The 17,001-nt window shown below is 53.1% G+C and overlaps 1 protein-coding gene across 4 annotated transcripts in view; it reads left to right on the top strand.

Annotated features, from left to right (window-relative positions):
* Positions 1-14,284, top strand: part of Smpd4 (sphingomyelin phosphodiesterase 4) — a 25,317-nt gene extending 11,033 nt beyond the window's left edge. For 3 of the 4 annotated variants that reach the window (XM_010620744.1, XM_010620742.1, XM_019207018.2), the window contains 11 exons: positions 717-788; positions 4,945-5,031; positions 7,482-7,627; positions 8,229-8,319; positions 8,819-8,919; positions 9,612-9,775; positions 10,217-10,422; positions 11,230-11,463; positions 11,678-11,809; positions 11,945-12,073; positions 12,318-14,284. In XM_010620744.1, coding sequence (XP_010619046.1) covers positions 717-788; positions 4,945-5,031; positions 7,482-7,627; positions 8,229-8,319; positions 8,819-8,919; positions 9,612-9,775; positions 10,217-10,422; positions 11,230-11,463; positions 11,678-11,809; positions 11,945-12,073; positions 12,318-12,647 — 1,692 coding nt within the window. In that variant the 3' untranslated portion in view covers positions 12,648-14,284. The remainder of the gene's footprint in view (positions 1-716; positions 789-4,944; positions 5,032-7,481; positions 7,628-8,228; positions 8,320-8,818; positions 8,920-9,611; positions 9,776-10,216; positions 10,423-11,229; positions 11,464-11,677; positions 11,810-11,944; positions 12,074-12,317) is intronic. The other variant, XM_010620745.1, reaches the window with a different exon arrangement.
* Positions 14,285-17,001: the final 2,717 nt, after the last annotated feature.

The raw sequence follows: 17,001 nt of genomic DNA, 5'->3' as shown, positions 1-17,001 counted from the left end.
TTTTTTTTTTTTTTTTTTTTTTTTTTTTTTTGAGACAGGGTCTCACTATGTAATTGAGGCTGGCCTTGTTGAACTCACTATGTAGTTCAGGCTAGCCTTGAATTTGTGGCAATCCTCCTGCCTCGGCCTCCCAACTACAGTAGTGTGTTTTAGTTGATTGGGGCAGTGGGGCTGAGGGACTGAGGTAAGAGGAGCACAGTCAAGTCCAACCCAGGCAACTGAGCAAGTTAATGAGACCCTGTGTCAAAATAAAAATTTTTTAAAAGGGCTGGGATGCAGCTCAGTGTGAAGGCTGTGGATTTCATCCCCGATCTTTTGATGCCATTCCATTGTCTCTTTCTTTCATTGCCTGTGCTTTTGGTGTCATGTTAAAGAAGTCATTGCCAGGCCAGTCATAGCTCAGTGGCACCGCGCCTGCCTTGTAAGTTCAAGGACCTGAGTTCGATCCCCGGTGCCAAAAAATAAAAATAAAAGTAGTCATTGCTAGATCTGAGGTAGTGAAGTGTTCCTCTTATGTTTTTTTCTGAATTTCAGGTTTTAGCTTACATTTAGATTGCTGATCCACTTTGAGTTAATTTATAAGTAAGGTTCCAACTTGGTTCTTTTGTATATTGTTACACATTTCCCCCGCAACACTCGTTGGAGAGATTCCGTTCCCCATGGACTGATCTTGGAACTGTTGTTAAACATTTTTATCAGCGAATGCTTCTTTGTAGGTTTTTGTTGAAATGTGGCTTCATCATTACTCCTTGGAGATGTACCAGAAAATGCAGTCCCCTCATGCCAAGGTATGTTTCCAGTTGTTTTTCCTGTTTTCAGCTTCTGGCTCGGGTCAAATTGTTATATCTTGTTCTCAGTCTTAAGTTACTTTTCATGACCTGGGTGGTGGGAGGCAGAGCCCTAACACAAGGTGGGTATTGCTCTTTAGTGTGAGAGTCTCCTATTGAAAGGGCTGGACCCTGGGGCTTGGAGGTATGAACCGGGTCCTCCCTGTGCAGCTTTCACGGTTCTGTCTGGCAGGGAAACAGCTGAGATTCTTGTGCTCTTGCTATGGGGGTAGAGGAAGCTGCAGATACCTCTGTGAGTCACTTCTGAGTATCTTTGTGCTCTCAGGAGAGGTGGTGGCCCTGGGTGAACACCTGCCACTGTGGTGAACTGAAACACCCTCTGCCTGCCCGAGCAGGCCTCCTCAAGAGCATCAGAAGCAGCCATCTTCGTGGAGGGTGGGGCCCTCTCCTGCATGTGTCCTTCTCTTTCTCCTCTTTCTCCTCTTCCACCCTCCTCCCTTCCTCTTTACTGGCCTTTCCCCTACCTCCTTCCCTGGGCAGCAAAAGATGGACATTGCAGAGTCCCTAGAACTTCCTGATGTTGCTGTCCCTGGGCCAGGCACTCTGCTGGGTCCCTCAGGGTGAAATGGTTCTGTTCAGTTAGTAAATGGTCCATGGACACTTAGAGCCACAGTCAGATTCACATAAGGTGAAACAATTGGAATCACACCCCCGGTCTGATTCCCAAGGTACTGTCACCAGCAACACAGGCGGCTGCTGTGGCTTCTGGCATCAGTTTACTCTGTAGACTTTTTTTTTTTTCTTTTGGTGGCAGGGATTGAACTCGGGACCTTGACCTTGCCAGGCAGGCTCTGTGCCTCTGAGCTACAACCCTGACCCCTGCTCTGTAGGCTTTGATTTATCAGTGCCAGGCACAATTCTGGAGGGGGCTTCCTCAAGAATAAAGAATCTAGGGGGCCGGGGATTTAGCAGAGTGGCACCACACTGCCTTGCAAGTATAAGGTCCTGAGTTCGCTCCCGGGTATGGGGGCGGGGAATGAAGAGTCTAGCGGTTACTGGCATGGTAGCATATACCTGTGATCCAGCACTCTGGAAGGTTGGAGTGGGAGGATTGAAAGTTCGAGTAACTTAGCAACCTGGGCAAGTTAGCAAGACCTTGTCTCAAAAAAGGAGCCAGTTATAGTGGTGCCTGCCTGTAATTCCAATTCTCTGGGAAGCCAATGCAGGGCATCACAAGTTTGAGCTATCATGGGCAGTTTAATTATTTAGCAAGACCCTGTCTCAAAATGAAAAAAATCAGAAAGGAACTAGCTGTGGTGGTACACGGCTATATCCCAGCACTCTGAGGGGCTGAGGTGGGGATTACAAATTGGAGCCATGCCTGGACAGTTTATCACGATTGTCCCCAAATTAAAAAGGTGTGTGTGTGCTGAGGATGCAACTCCATGCAGAGGTACTTAGTTCAGTCCCCAGTGCCGGGAAAAAAATAAGTTAAAATTAAGAAGGGTACCCTGTAACAACTCCGGTTTCGGGGAGAGGCCGTTGTTCTGCTTCTGCTTTTACTCCAGTTTCTACACCCAGTTCTAAGACCCCAGTGCTGTCCGTGTGAAGGATGGGGTTTGGCTCCCATTGCTCCTCTCTTTTTTTTTTGGTATGGGAGATCAAACTCGGGACCTTGGGCTTGTGAGACAGGCAGTGGCACCACTGCTCCTCTTAAAGCACAGGGTGCTCCAGAACTTCATCTTTGACATCACAGAGGAGGAGGAAAATGGGAAAAGGCCCAAGACTCTTATCTATCCTGGGCTTCTTGAGCTAGCAAGAGCCTGTCATGCCCTGCCTACTTCCTGTACAGAGTTACTGCATGTTTCTGGCTGGTAAATGGTGGTCTGGGGCAGGGTTCCCCTGGGTTTGTCTCAGGGCCTGGCTTCTTTCCTGGGACCCTGGGAGGTTCTCAGTCCTGTGCATGTGTCTTGGCTGTGCAGAAGCAGGGGCTGCTTTGTTGCACTGTCTTCCTGTTGGCCCACAATGTCTTCTGAGTGAATGATAGTCACACTACTTTCAAGGGCCAACCAGAAAAACCTTTCTGGACAGTCACATGTGCCTTCACAGGCTGGGAGAAGGCTGTCCCTGCTCTGGTCGAGAGGTGCCTTCCCCAGTGTCTCCACATTTGCTTCCTCTTGGTCAGACCTTAAGGGGGTGAGACCTACCAGAAGGACTGGCACTGAGAGGACTGGACATCCAAGAGGCTCTGCCCTTTGGTTTTTTTTTCTGCCTTAACAGGAGTAAGCAAACTCCAAGAAACCTGAGTGGATAGGCACTGAGGCAATGGTCTCGTCATCCAAGGCCTCTTGCTATTTATCAAGGCCTGTACTATGCCCACCTTACGCAGATCCTCGCCAAGCCCTGCCTAGCCTTGATTTCCAAATGCTGGAAGTGCAGCACCTGAAGTCCCCTCTGGGTCCAAGGCGTGTGCTCACTGACCAGCAGCTGGGGGCAGTGATGGCTGTGGCCATGGTGCCAGCCCTGTGTTCTCGCAGGAAGGGGCGGGGACTTCACTGGGACTTTGCTCCTTGGTTCCTCCTTGTGCCTGAGGTCTGGCCCAGAGGAAGGCTGTGAGGCGCCTTTGCCATCCTTCTGTGCTCCTGTCTCCCTGCGAGTCACCTCAGTGCCTGGCAAGTGTGTTCTGACCTGTGTGAAGCCCTGTGGGCATGCGCTTGGGCAGGAAGTATGCTGGGTGCCTCTGGGCTGTGCTTGGATGAAGGGCGGCAATGCTGCAGGGAGGTAGGGTGGAGAGTCCTGGGGTGGGGGCCCGGCAGCTTGCCAGCTCTGCTGTTACCCCTGCTGTCCAGGCCTGTCCCGGCCTCAGTCCTGCTGACTTTGTGGATTAATGGGGGCTCCTTCCTTTGGGAGCCCTGTGAACTTGGAAGGCAGAGAGTCCTTGTGTCTTCCCAGAATATAATTGACAAGCACAGAGTGTGGAAGAGTACGGGGTGTGTGGGACAGAGGGTGGGCCTGATGGGCCCAGTCTGTGCTGCCCTCGGGAGCCCATCTTTGGCAACCTATCCCTGTCCTCAGTTCTGAGAAAGACCCATTCATGGAAGGGACATTGATTATGTTTTGGACACATAAGACTTGATCACACACATCATATACAGTACCTGCTGATTTGGTAAATTTCATCTCAAGACACCCAAGGAAAATCTAGTAAGTTACAGTCATCCCTCAGTATTTGGGGGGGACTTGTTCCAAGACCCTCATGATACCAAAATCTTCATGGGTCCTCAAGTCCTTTGTATAACATGACATAGTACTTGCATATAACCTGTGCATATCCTCCTGTTTTTAGGTCACTTACGATACCTAACCCAGATAAATATCATATTATTAAGGAAACCGTGGTAAAAAAGACTAACTCAGTGGTAGAGCACTTTCCCAGCACTGGACGTCCAGTTCAATGCCCAGTACTGAATGAATGAGTGCATGAATGGGTAAAGAAGAAAGGCTGTACATATCCAGTACAGATACGGCTCCGCTCTCCCATATTCTGACCTGGTTGGTTGAACCCATAGATGCAGAGCCACCTGTCCACATTTGTCTTTTCAGGGGCAGAGAGTACTTCTGAAACTGGCTCCTCAAGAATTTCTTTCCTGAGCCTTGAGGCCTTCTGTACCTTGTTAACCATCAGCATAGCCCAGTCAGAGTCCTGGGCTGTGGGGGGCAGGTACTACATAGTGTGGTCTCAGTGTTAGGGAAAAGCACCTTTGATGACAGAATTGCTTTGTCCTCAGAGTTGAAGAAAACCTCAGCCCCAGCAACACGGAGGGGTTCCCCAGTAATCTTAAGGGTCCGTTTGTCTCTCAGCCTATAAGGCGAGGAGGGTGCCCAACATGGGCCCGGCAGCAGATTGGTCTGTGGTTTGAGTCCTGGGTTTGGGCCACCAAGAGGGGTGGTGCTTTGTTGGCCCCAGGATGCTGGGGCTGTGATTGTTTGGATTGTCACTGACGTGCTTTTGTTTTGTTTTTTGTTTTTTTCCTCCTTCCTCTGTCTGGGCTCCTCCTCACTGTTTTCTCTTTTTCCCCATGTCTCCCTTCCCCGGTCCTGTCATCTTGTCCTCTGCCCTCCTGCCTCATCTTGGCTTCTCTCTGTGTTGTCTCAGCTGGAGGTTCTGCACTACAGACTCAGTGTCTCCAGCGCCCTCCACAGCCCTGCCCAACCCAGCCTTCAAGCCCTCCACGCCTACCAAGTACTGGCTGCTCTCCTTTCCTCCCCTTCCTGGCCCCACAGTGGGAGCACAGAGTGCTTGTCAGTGCAGTGGCGCAGTGAGGGTCTGGCTGAGGCCTGCTGCAGGTGGTAGAGAGGCTGGTTCTGAGCTGCGCAGTGTGTAGGTCCAGGAAACCTGTAGAATCTTAGAGCCAAGTGAGAGCAGGCAGTGACATCATGGAAACAGTTCTGCAACAAGTGTGTGAAAAGGAGTTCAGACTTGGGTATTTCAGGGACGGTGACGTTAGCTGTTTTGTGAGAAAAGGCTGAGCCATGGGCACACCTCGGTCGTCTTGGCTGTGAAGGAGCACATGACAGCTGTGTTTGAATTTGAGCCAAGATGGCAAATCGTGGTGTGGAATGGGACGGTGACGTCAGTGGAGCTCACAGTGGAGACCCTGTTGAGAAGCAGCAGCTACGCTGAAGAGGGAGGAGAGGCTCCCTGGGAGGACCAAGTGCTGAGCAAGCTGGGCTCAATCTGGATTCAGCCTCCACTAAGCCTAAGTAGCCTCAGAACTGAGAGTCCTTGAGAGGCTGGGCCCAGTGGGAAATGCTGTGGGGTTTGGGGACATGTCCTTAAACTTTTAAAACTGTCTGTGCTGGGGACTGAATCTAGGGCTTTCTACATAGTAAGCAAGTGCTATACCACCAAGCTATATCTTAGGCCCCTGGGACACTTTAAAAAGTGAGCCAGTGATAGGGGCTGGGGATGTGGCCCAGTGGTAAGAGTCTTTGTCTAGCATGTGTGAGGCCCTGGATTGTGGCCCCGGCCCTGGTGGAAGACGCCAAGTGCAAATGTGGCCCCAGATTCTGTGTAGGAGTTTTGGCTTAGGAAGAGAAGAGAGTTGGGAGAGAACTTTGGCTTAGCAAATGTAGCATAAAAATAAAGTAGAAGGCTCCAAAGTTGGTGTGTGTGTGTGTGTGTGTGTGTGTGTGTGTGTGTGTGTGTGAGAATCTGGCCCTGTTACTCTTCTGGTCTTTTAGTAGTATTATTAATGTTACTACTGTATGTTTTAGTTTGTTTCTGTTGCTAAACACAGTACCACAGGCTGGTAAGTTACAGAGAGGTTCATTTTGGCTTATAGTTCCGGTCCGAGGTCTGCAGTGGTCACGAACCTAGGGCAACGTGCTGCAGCGGGCTTTTGGTATCATTGAAAGCTCTAAAAGGTTCGCTGCCACGGGTGTAGGGCTGCATCTGATGATTGATTGCTTTATCGCTCACAGTTCAGAGTCCTGAAATGGCATAGGGCGTCATCATGTGGCAGGAGGCAGGGAGCGTGAAAGAGACTTAGCTTTCACAGCTGACCACCTCCGAATGACCCATTACTTCATTAGTTGAATGATTGGATTAATCCATTTCATTTGTGAAGGCAGAACCCTAGGTGGTTGTTAAAGGTCTTGCTTGGTGCTACCTCTTAATATCTTGTAATGAAGATTAAAGTTCAGCATGAGTTTTCCCCAGGACAAGCTACATCATTGTATTTTATACTTAATAAGCAGAGGAAATTAACCTCCCACCCACAGTTCCAGCTTTATATTAGGTCAGTGATGGTATTGGCTGGATGTGTGGGGGCATTTTCATGACAGGGAGGCCTGAGGCCAGGTCATCACGGCCGGACCCTGTGCCAGGCCATTGCAAGTTGTTTGAAACCCGGAAGGCTGGCGATGCATGTAGGGTCCTTGCCTTCAATGTCCGCTGCCTCTCCCACACACTCCCAGTCCACTTCCAAGGCTCCACTGAGCCCACCTTCACTTGAGTGCTGAACAGCTGAGGGGACCCCTGCGGCCAGCAGAAAGGCTTTCCTCGCCTCCAAGATCCTGTGTATTCTGAGTGAGAAGTTCAGGTTACCCTTGTCCTGAGGATTTTGGCTGACTGGCAGGAGAGGACTCGTCTGGGGCTGAGTCCCTGTCTAGCTCTGACTAGGAGAGGAAGCAGGTAGGGCAGTCTGGGTTGTGGCCAGAGAATGAGCTGGGGAGAAAGGAGAAGTTCCCACCACTAAAAGGTGAGCCATGAGCTTTCTGTACACGCCCAGGAGGCAGTCGGGTGACCCGGGTCCAGCGCTCTGGGGGGCTGCCCCTGTGCCTGATCTGCTGGCTGGCTAGGAGGTAGGGACCCCTGAGGCTAGCACGGGCAGCAGTGTGTTGGGGCACACGGGCACATGTTACAGCAGTGGGATTTTTGGTGCACTGGAGAGCACTTTACAGTGTGTCTTTCAGCTGGCCCTCCCTAGAGCAGACTGGCCGTGAGCTGGGCCACGTGCTTTACTGCTACCAGTAACGTGTGAGACTCATCCGCTGAGTATCGGGCACAGTGGGATCCCAGGGGTGGCCCCGTTCCTGTCTTGCGCCTCCAATGGGGTAGCAGAGTGGCCAGCCGAGGGGCAGGATCTGCCCATGGTCCCTGGGTCCTGACGGCCTCTTTCCCCACTGTAGGAGTCATTCGCACCCTCCGAGGAGCACGTGCTAGTGGTGCGTCTGTTGCTGAAGCACCTGCACGCCTTTGCCAACAGCCTGAAGCCTGAGCAGGCCTCGCCCTCCGCCCACTCCCATGCCACCAGCCCCTTGGAGGAGTTCAAACGGTGGGTGCAGGCTGGCGGGGCTCTCTCGGCTTCCGGCTTCACACCATATCGCCCACCGTGACCTTTATCAAGACATGGGGTGGGACGAGGCAGCCCTTCCTGCTGAGGGCATGGAGGCCTCAGCTGGGCTAAGCAGGTGGCAGATGCCCTGAGCCCAGGGTGGTCTCTCTCAGACTGCTCTGCTCCAGAGCTGCTGGGGCTGCCCCACTGCTTCTGTTCCCACATCTTCCTCTCCATATCTGCCCTTTTCAGTGGCCAGAGAGAGACCCCTGTACCGGTGCTGCTTGTCCCTTCCTTCCCGTGTCAGGGGTGAAGTGAGAGGCTGCCCTGATGGCAACCTACACACCTGCCTGCCCCCCTCCACACCGCCTTCAGGAGACTGGGGCCAGCAGAGCAGATGACTGGTGTGGGGCGAGAAGTGTGTAGAAACATCATACTGGCTCAGCTGCCTGTGTGCTGTGTGTCCTCAGGATGTTCCCTGACCTCTCTGAACCTTGATTTCATTCTCTGAAAAATGGGACTAAAAACAGATCTTACCTCCAAAGGAGTCCTCAACACTCCTTGGTGGCAGCCAGTGACACCCCCACCCCACCCCCTGTAGGGCCGCTGTCCCGAGATTTGTCCAGCAGAAGCTCTACCTCTTCCTGCAGCACTGCTTTGGCCACTGGCCCCTGGATGCCTCCTTCAGAGCTGTAAGTTCTGGCACCCTTGTGCCATTGCTTTTTTTTTGCCCTCTTCTGAGGAAGGGAAGTAACGGTTACCTTCAGAGGCTATGGAAAGGAGGTCTCAGAAGGCCATTGTTCTGCTGGTGGGAGTTTCCAAGGCTGACTCCAGGGTGCAGAAAAGCCCGGCCACACCCTAGCCATCAGCACTGAGGAGGGTGTCCTCTGGCCTCCCCCCAGCTGCATTGGGCATGTTCACGAGTCTGGTTTTTGAAGGGCTGCTGTGAAGGGCAAATGTCTTTAATTTGAAGTTCTTGCTGTGCTCTCCTGGGGGGATGTGGGAGAAGCTGATCCCACCGGCATCTTTATGGCGGTCAGTCAGATGCCGGAACATGGTGGTGGCCCCCTACCCTTCCTTTCCTCCTCAGCTGCCCCTTGGGGGTCAGGCTGCACACCACCCAAGAATGTGGTAGAAAGAACCCCGGCCCCATAGCCACCAGGCCTTCAGGAGACACCTGTCCCTCACTAGGTCCTGGAAATGTGGCTGAGCTACCTCCAGCCATGGAGATATGCATCTGAGAAGCAGCCTCAGACCAATGACTCCCAGCCTCGGTGTGTGTTGGAGAAATGGTGAGGCCCTGGCCCCTCTTCCACTGGTTTCCGTGAGTGGGTGCGGTGTCAGTGGGCAGACAGCTAGGGGGGCCTTGTGCTTGGGTTGGCCTTTTCTGCCTCTGGTGGTCTACTGAGCTCTTTCCAAGTGCTATATGGGGCACACAGGTCAGCCTTTCCTGGACTGAGCTTTGAGCCCAGAAGGGATTTTTCTAAGGACATGAGGCGAGCCTCTGCCTGCCTCCTTGCCCTTCTCCTTCTGACTCAAATCAGTGTTCCAGGAAGACCCTGAAGCCTCCTGTCACCCTTCTTTACCAGCACAGAGCAGCACCTGGTTGCCTCCCACTTGCTCCTCACACCTGACCACTGCCCCCTCCAGGCCTCCACCAGAGGCCATGAAACATTCCTCTCCTGAACCCAAGGCTTCTCTTCACCCCCGTGCTATGTTTTCCCTCTGCACATCGGGCTTCAGGCCAACCTTATGGGTGGCTTTGTACCTCTTGGAAGGAGTCCCATTCTCGAGCACCACTGTCCTCAGAGGGCCTGGGCCTTACCTCCCCTGCACAGCTCTCTTCCCTGGCCACTGGAGCTGCTGTTCACGACACCTTCATAAGGTCTTGTCCAAGGAGTCTGGAAGCTCAGGGAAGCCGAGAGCTTTAGGGCTGAGGACCAGGCTCCAGCGGGTGGTCTTGACCTGCCATCCTGCCCCCCAGGACGCCGTTTGTCCAGGAGAACCTGCTGGTGTACACCAAGCTCTTTGTGGGCTTCCTGAACCGTGCACTCCGCACAGACCTGGTGAGCCCCAAGAATGCGCTGATGGTGTTCCGAGTGGCCAAAGTCTTTGCCCAGCCCAACCTGGCTGAAATGATCCAAAAAGGTAAATCGTCAGTCCTGGGCCAGCTGGATTGGGGCTAGGGCTGTCTTTGGCAGGAAGCAACACACAGAGACCAGGAAGGCTGTGTGCCTCATGGGCTTGCAGGTGGCTCTGCACAAGATTGGTTTGGGGAAGTCTCTGAGCCTGACTGAACCTGGCCTTCCCTGTGGCCACAGACTCCAGATGGAGGCCCTGTGTGCCTGACAGGGGTGGAGTGGAACTGCCCACTGTGTGTAGCTCCTCGTAGGGTGGGTCAGGAGATGGTCTTGGTCCCCGGCATGCTGTCATCTCCAGTTTCCTTTTGGTGCTGCCAGGGGCTCCTTGAGCTTCAGGAGCTGGTCCTCAGGCTGCCGGCCCTGCCCTCAGGCAGTATTCTGGAGCCCTCCAGGAGCACCAGCACTCCGGCCTGCAAAGCAGGAGTCAGACTCCAGTCCTGCCTTCCAGGTGAGCAGCTATTCCTGGAGCCGGAACTCGTCATCCCTCACCGCCAGCACCGGCTCTTCACAGCTCCTGCCGTCACTGGCAGTTTCCTGTCTCCATGGCCACCAGCCGTCACCGATGCCTCCTTCAAGGTGAAGAGCCATGTCTACAGCCTGGAGGGCCAGGACTGCAAGTACACCCCAATGTTTGGACCTGAGGTCCGGACGCTGGTGAGTGATCTGAGGTGCTGTCTGGCCTGGGGTCCCTACAGCTGTGGGAAGGCACCTGAGTTTCAGAAAAGGAAGGAGGTTGTATGTTGAGTAGACATACTGCTATATCTCCCTGTCTTTTTCCAGTAAAGACTTTTTTTTTTTTTTTCTGATAAGGCAGAGTTCGGAAATTTTTCACATTTAAGAGAGATCATCTATGTGACAGGTGTGGTGACATGTGCCTGAAATTCCATCATTTGGGAGGCTAAAACAGGAGGATCAGCAGTTCAAGGCCAGCCTGGACTATGTAGTGAGACCTTGTCTCAAAAACAGCCAGGCGTGGTGGCACACACCTGTAATCTCAGCGCTCAGGTGGCTCAGGCAGGAGGATCGCCACAAGTTCAAGGCTAGTCTGGGCTACATAGTGAGTTGAGGGCCAGCCTAAACATAAAGCAAGACCCTGTCTCAAAAAACAGGGCTAAGGATTTAGCTCAGCGGTTCTGGGGCCTGCCTCGCAAGCCCAAGGTCCTGAGTTCGATCTTTGGTAACAAGACGAAACAAAATGGTCATCCATAAGTCTTATGGTGCCCCTCTTTTTTCTTTTTTTTTTGGTGGGAGGTGGTACTGGGGATCGAACTTGGACCCTTGTGCTTGCGAGGCAACCGGCGGCACCACTGAGCTAACTCCCCGGCCCAAGCTGCCCCTCTGGATCCCTCACCCATCTGGTTATAAACTCCTGACCCCGGGTGGCCCTGCGTAGACGACAGCACAGCCCTGCCTTACGGGTGCCGCTCACCCAAGCCCTCTGTCCCTGGTTCTCCCTCACAGGTGCTGCGCCTTGCTCAGCTCATTACACAAGCCAAGCAGACCGCCAGGTCCATCTCTGACCAGTGTGTGGAGAGCCCCTCTGGCCAGTCCTTCCTGTCATGGCTGGGCTTCTGCCCCACTGACCCAAACAGCTATTACCCAGCCAACGACCTGGACGAGCTGGGCCAGGACAGCGTCCGCAAGACAGATGAGTACCTCGAGAAGGCCCTGGAGTACCTGCGCCAGATATTCCGAGTAAGAGCCCTGGGGCTTGTCCCACGGCCAGCATGGTCCTCTCCCTGAGGGATTTGCTCCTCACCCAGCCTAGGGCCCATCCCAGGGCCCTCCTCCTGGGCCTTCATCTCATAGATGGGTTTGCACCTGAGGCCAGGAGGCTGTGGGATGAAGACCAGCTCCCATCCTTTACCCTTCACCTGAAATTGAAAGCACAGGTGTTTCTCTCTGACAGCTCAGTGAAGCCCAGCTTGCCCAGCTCACCCTCGCCCTGGGGACCACGCAGGCCGAAAATGGGAAGAAGCAGCTCCCAGACTGCATCGTGGGAGAGGACGGGCTCATCCTCACACCCCTGGGCCGCTACCAAGTAAGAGGCCTCTGTCATCCTGTGATTGTTCTCAGTTCCGTCCTGTCCCGGTGAGCAGAACCTGCTCTTCTGGGCTGTTGGCAAAGGTACATCCTCTGAAGTAAGATACACTGTCCTTGTGGCCTGGGTTTCTAGATCATCAATGGACTGCGGAGGTTTGAAATTGAGTACCAGGGGGACTCAGAGCTGCAGCCCATCCGGAGCTACGAGAACGCCAGGCTGGTCCGGGCACTCTTTCGCCTGTCATCCGCCATCAACCATACGGTGAGTAGGCCGTGGGGGAAGGGGACTGCCCGCTTCCAGGATGGTTCCAGGGGGTGCTCCTGGCCCAGGGCAGCAGCCCCACGCCTGCATCCTCTTTGCTGTGAGCTGTGGAAAGAGTCCCAATGGACGGTGACCCTGCGAGAGTTGCTCAAGTCCTGCGGTGGCCTGAGAGGGAGGGTGCTGTGTGGCCCTAAGACCCATGGCTCCTGCTGTCACCATCCCATTTGAAAAGTTTGTGCTCCAGTTTGCAGGCCAGATGGTCGCTCTGTGTTCCCGAGATGACTTCCTTGGCAGCTTCTGTCGCTACCACCTCATTGAGCCCACACTGGCCAACAGGCACCTGCTGAGCCCTGTGGGGCGGAGACAGGTGTCCAGTCACGCTCGGGGCCCCAGGCTCAGCCTGCGCTTCCTGGGCAGCTACCGGACACTCGTTTCCCTCTTGCTGGCCTTCATCGTGGCCTCTCTGCTGTGCATCAGACCCCTGCCCTGCACCCTGCTGCTTGTCCTGGGCTACCTCCTCTATGCCATGGCCATGACACTGCTGACAGAACGAGGAAAACTTCACCAGTCCTGACCGGGTGTCCATTGTCTAGAGAACTCCCCGGTGGGATTTGCTGCACTAGGCTGAGAGGCCCTGGCAGGCTGCTTCCAAGCCAGAGTGTGGTCACTGGACTCCTGGGGAGTGTTTTCCAGAAGAAAACGAAATGAGAAGAGGGGCTGACAGAGAAGGAGCAACATCAGAGGGCTCTGGAGCTACGCTGTGTGACAACCAGCTGGCCACAGCCATTCACTGTGCCAGCCCAAGGCCCTGCAAGCAGCCTAGCTAGTCTTGGAGGCCTTTATAACCCTTTGAAGATTTTTCCACTGTGGCTGCCCTTGAAATGGACAGAGAGGTTGTGACATCTTTCCCTGTGAGATGTCCCCGACAGTAGCTTAGCCTCCCCTCCTGGCCAGAATCCGTTTTTAAAAGAAATTCCTGAGAAAACTAGATAATGGCTCTCCCGACTCACTTTAAAGCGAAGGTTCGCTTTCGCATTCAGCAAAGCAAGGATGGTTCTCTTTTATGTTCTCACGGTGAGTCCAAAGCTGGGCTGAAGGCTGTACTTGTGAATTTCATGGAGACCCTCTCAGAGCACAGGCTCCTGCTTTACCTCTGGCCCCCAAGCCTCTGCGGTCTTGCACCACAAGCAAACACTGGTTGTTGCCAGGTAGAGGGCTGTAGCAGGGTCCTTCTGGCTTCCTTGCAACCAAAGACGGGCAGAAGCAGTATTTGCTCCTCCATAAACCAAGTGCTCAGAGAAGGTAACCTTTTCTGATAACACTGACAACTACACATTGACTGTCCAAAGAAGCCGAAATCATCACAGTCTCAGCTTTGTTCATCCTCCAGACGGTGCACCACCACAGAAGCATCTTGGTGGAGGTATTCAACCAAGCCTTTGTTTTTGGTGTGTGGGGGACTTTTTAAACTGTTGGGCCTTGTGCTTTGATGTAATCTCAGGATACATTTTGGAGCCCATGACCAAAAGTCAAACCGTAACCTGTAGCTTAACCATGGATCTGAGTAAACCTGTTCTTGCTTCAGAGTCTTGGCTGTCTAGGCTCAATCCCCAGCAGGTTCACCTGCACCGGGTCCCTCAGCACTCAGGAACTGCAGAAATTGCTGCTGGATGTCCTGATCTCCAACTCCCCCCGACCCCATGGACCACAAGCCTGTTCACTGGTGCTTTGGGGCTCAAAAACTCAATGCCTGGCTCAGCCCAGATGAGCAGTGGGCCAGCTTCTTCTGATCTCTGGGTCCTGTGCCTGGCCCGTCTGCAGCTTCCTCCTTGAAGCTGTCTTACGCTTGTGTGGGTCTCTGAGGGAGCCAAGCACCTCCCAGCTTAGCCAGGGGCATCCTTCCAGTTGTTTCTCCTGGCCTCTTGGCACCTCTAGTTCCCCACTTTTAAGCTTCCTCCATCAATCCCTTTAATTTGGAGGTGCAGAGTAACCAAACTCCCTTCCCTGCCTTATCAAGCCATTAAGTCCATAGGTTCCTGTTTGAGGTCTGACTAGAGCTCTCATAGAGCAAAAGTAGCTCATCCAAGAACTACTTTCCCGTTCAGGCATGGTGGTTACGTGCGTGTAATTCCACCTGTTTGCAAGGTTGAAGCAGGAGAATGATAAATTCAAGTCTAGCCTGGGCAGTATAGGAAAACCCTGTATCAAAATTTCAAAGGGGCTGGGGATGTGGCTCGGTGATAACAGCACTTGCCTAGTATTTCATGAGGCCCTGGGTTCAGTCCACGGTACTGAAAAACTTTACCCTCTGCCTTCATCCCCACCGAACACACACACACTCCAATGCTGGGGATTTAACCTAGGATCTTTTTACAGAGCTATACAGGTTCTTGCTAAATTGCCCAGGCTGGGCTCCAAATGTGATCCTTCCCAAGTAGCTGGGATTATAAGCTTGTGCCACTGGGCCTGCCTGAAAGTTGATTGCTTTGAACCTGTAACTATCTCCTATTCAAAAAATGAAGACGTACAGGCAGATGGTTCTTACGTGTTACATCGGGTGTATTCACCTAGTAGATCTGGCCACAGACCCCCGCCCCAAGCTCCTGTCCCCTGCACCTCGCCACACCCTTTATTCCCATGACAGTGTGGCAGTAGGCAAGGTCAGCCCTGGCAGCCTGCCTACTGGGTTTGCAGAGGTGGCAGTGACCTCGGGAATGGAGCTGGGCAGGCGGGCCAGGAAGCGGCCATCTATCTAGTTCAGCCACCCAAGGCTCCCGTGGACATCGCCCCAGCACCGCTGGTCTCCAGCATGTGGTGCCATAGCCCACACAGCTCGGGCTCAGTCGGATGCCGAAGCCGACCAGGTCAGCTCCCCGCAGGGGAACAAGGGTGAAGTGAATCCGGGTTGTGGGCTGGGCACTGGGTCCCAGGAGGGACGGCCCCATCCCTTCCCCTTTGTGTGACCCCAACTCTTGGTGGGCTTACATTAAGTCCAAAGAGGTCACAGGGCAGCAACACATTTCAGAGGGTTCACTCCACCAGCCCGCTCCTCCCTAAACAGCGGCAGGCCACCTCATTGGTAAGAAAGGTTTTACAGAAGTTAAATACAGAAGGCAGGGGATTTTGCTTAGTGGCACCACACCTGCCTGGCAAGCTCAAGGTCCTGGGTTCAATCCCTGGTACCCCCCTCAAAAAGTGTTAAATACAGGAAATTCAAGTGTATAGCTCAATGAATCGTCACCCACTGAACACCAGATCAAAAATGACCTTACCTGGGGACCCCGCCACCCTGTGGTCACAGCGTCCTTAGCCAGTGTCTTCCTAACTGGGCCAAACTTGCTGCAGAACTTCCGGCCCTCTGTGATAGGATTGTTCGTCACTCCCACCTCATGCTTTAGCTAGATCTCATCTGTTCCCTACTTACTTGTGCCCCTGCCTCAGTTTCTCCCTCCCAGATTTTTGTACTGCTTGCCTGGAGTGCCAAGGATGTGGTCACCGGACACCTACTGTGTCAGGACCTCCTTCACAATGCCCTCCAGAGGCTCACCCCATTGTGGCATGGTGTGACCCAGCCAGCCTGGGGCTGGGGTGAAGGTACCATGTGATCATCACATTGCCAATATTCACTATCTATGGCGGGGCACCTGGAGGGTTGGGTGGGCAGAGCGGGCTCCCTGCAAACATCAGCAATGTGGTAGCAGAGGACAGGGAACCACCAGGGGCATTTCTGGCCCAGGGCACCTGAGGCAAAGCTAAAGGGACCCGTGGGCAGAGCCGCATCATCAGCCAGAACTGTGGGGCTCAGAAGGAGGGTGTGAGCAGTACAGCTCAAGATGCTCTGAGGTGTGGGTTTGAAAATGAGGAAAGCGTGTGCTGGCTTATGGGTCTCCAGTACAAGCTACTCAGAAGCCATGGAAGAAAGGTGAAGACCCCTCAGTGCCCAACAGGAAGTTACCACCATCCACAGTGGCCACTCCACTCTGGTTGTGCCCACCGAACTATGCTCAGCCTGAGGAGACAGGATGGGGTGGAGTGTCCTTGCCCACGGAGCCCTGGCCTTGCCACACATCCCGTTGAATAAGGTGCAGAGAGCCTCTTCTCCCAATCTGCCTCTCCCAGGAGGATAGGCATCCTCACCAGTAGCAGCCCCTCCCCTGCCAATGACCACTGGGCTGTGGAGAATAAACCCATGCAGGCTAGGTCTTGGGCCTTTCATTCCATCCAAAAAGGACGCCAGCTGCCACCGATGTGGGTGTTTTGGAGCCTGCTGCAGGCACCATTTGTGGACACACCCTTCAGGCCCTCATCCATTGCTTTCAGCAGCCCCCTCAAGGAGGCGGTTCCCATCTCCCCTTTCCAGAGCGGGAAACCGAGACGGGATTCTCAGGTGCAAGTCACTGATCCCAGTGCACATGGGCAGTGATTCCAACATAGACGAGATCCGTGGCAGATACAGCACTTCAGCTCAGAACAGAGATACTATTTTCCCACTATTTCACTGCGCAGCATTTACAAATGCACATTAGAAATTATTACCTACATTATATTAACAAAGTCAAGGACAAAAACCATATGATCCTCTCAATAGATGCAGAAAAAGCATTTGATAAAATTCAACACCCATTCATGATAAAAACCCTGCAAAAAATTGGAATAGTTGGTCTATACCTCAATTTAATAAAGGCTATCTATGAAAAACCATCAGCCAACATCATATTAAATGGGCAAAAACTGAAAACCTTCATGTTAAAATCAGGAACAAGACAAGGATGCCCATTATCACAACTTCTCTTCAATATAGTTCTGGAAACATTAGCCACAGCAATTAGACAAGAGAAAGAAATTAAAGCAATAAAGATAGGAAAGGAAGAAGTTAAACTTTCATTATTTGCTGATGATATGATACTCTACACTGAAGATCCAAAAAA

The sequence above is a fragment of the Fukomys damarensis genome, unplaced genomic scaffold, assembly GCF_012274545.1.
Source record: "Fukomys damarensis isolate Sample0158 unplaced genomic scaffold, DMR_v1.0_HiC HiC_scaffold_34, whole genome shotgun sequence".
Classification (NCBI taxonomy): Eukaryota; Metazoa; Chordata; class Mammalia; order Rodentia; family Bathyergidae; genus Fukomys; species Fukomys damarensis.
This window is presented reverse-complemented; position numbering and strand designations above follow the sequence as displayed.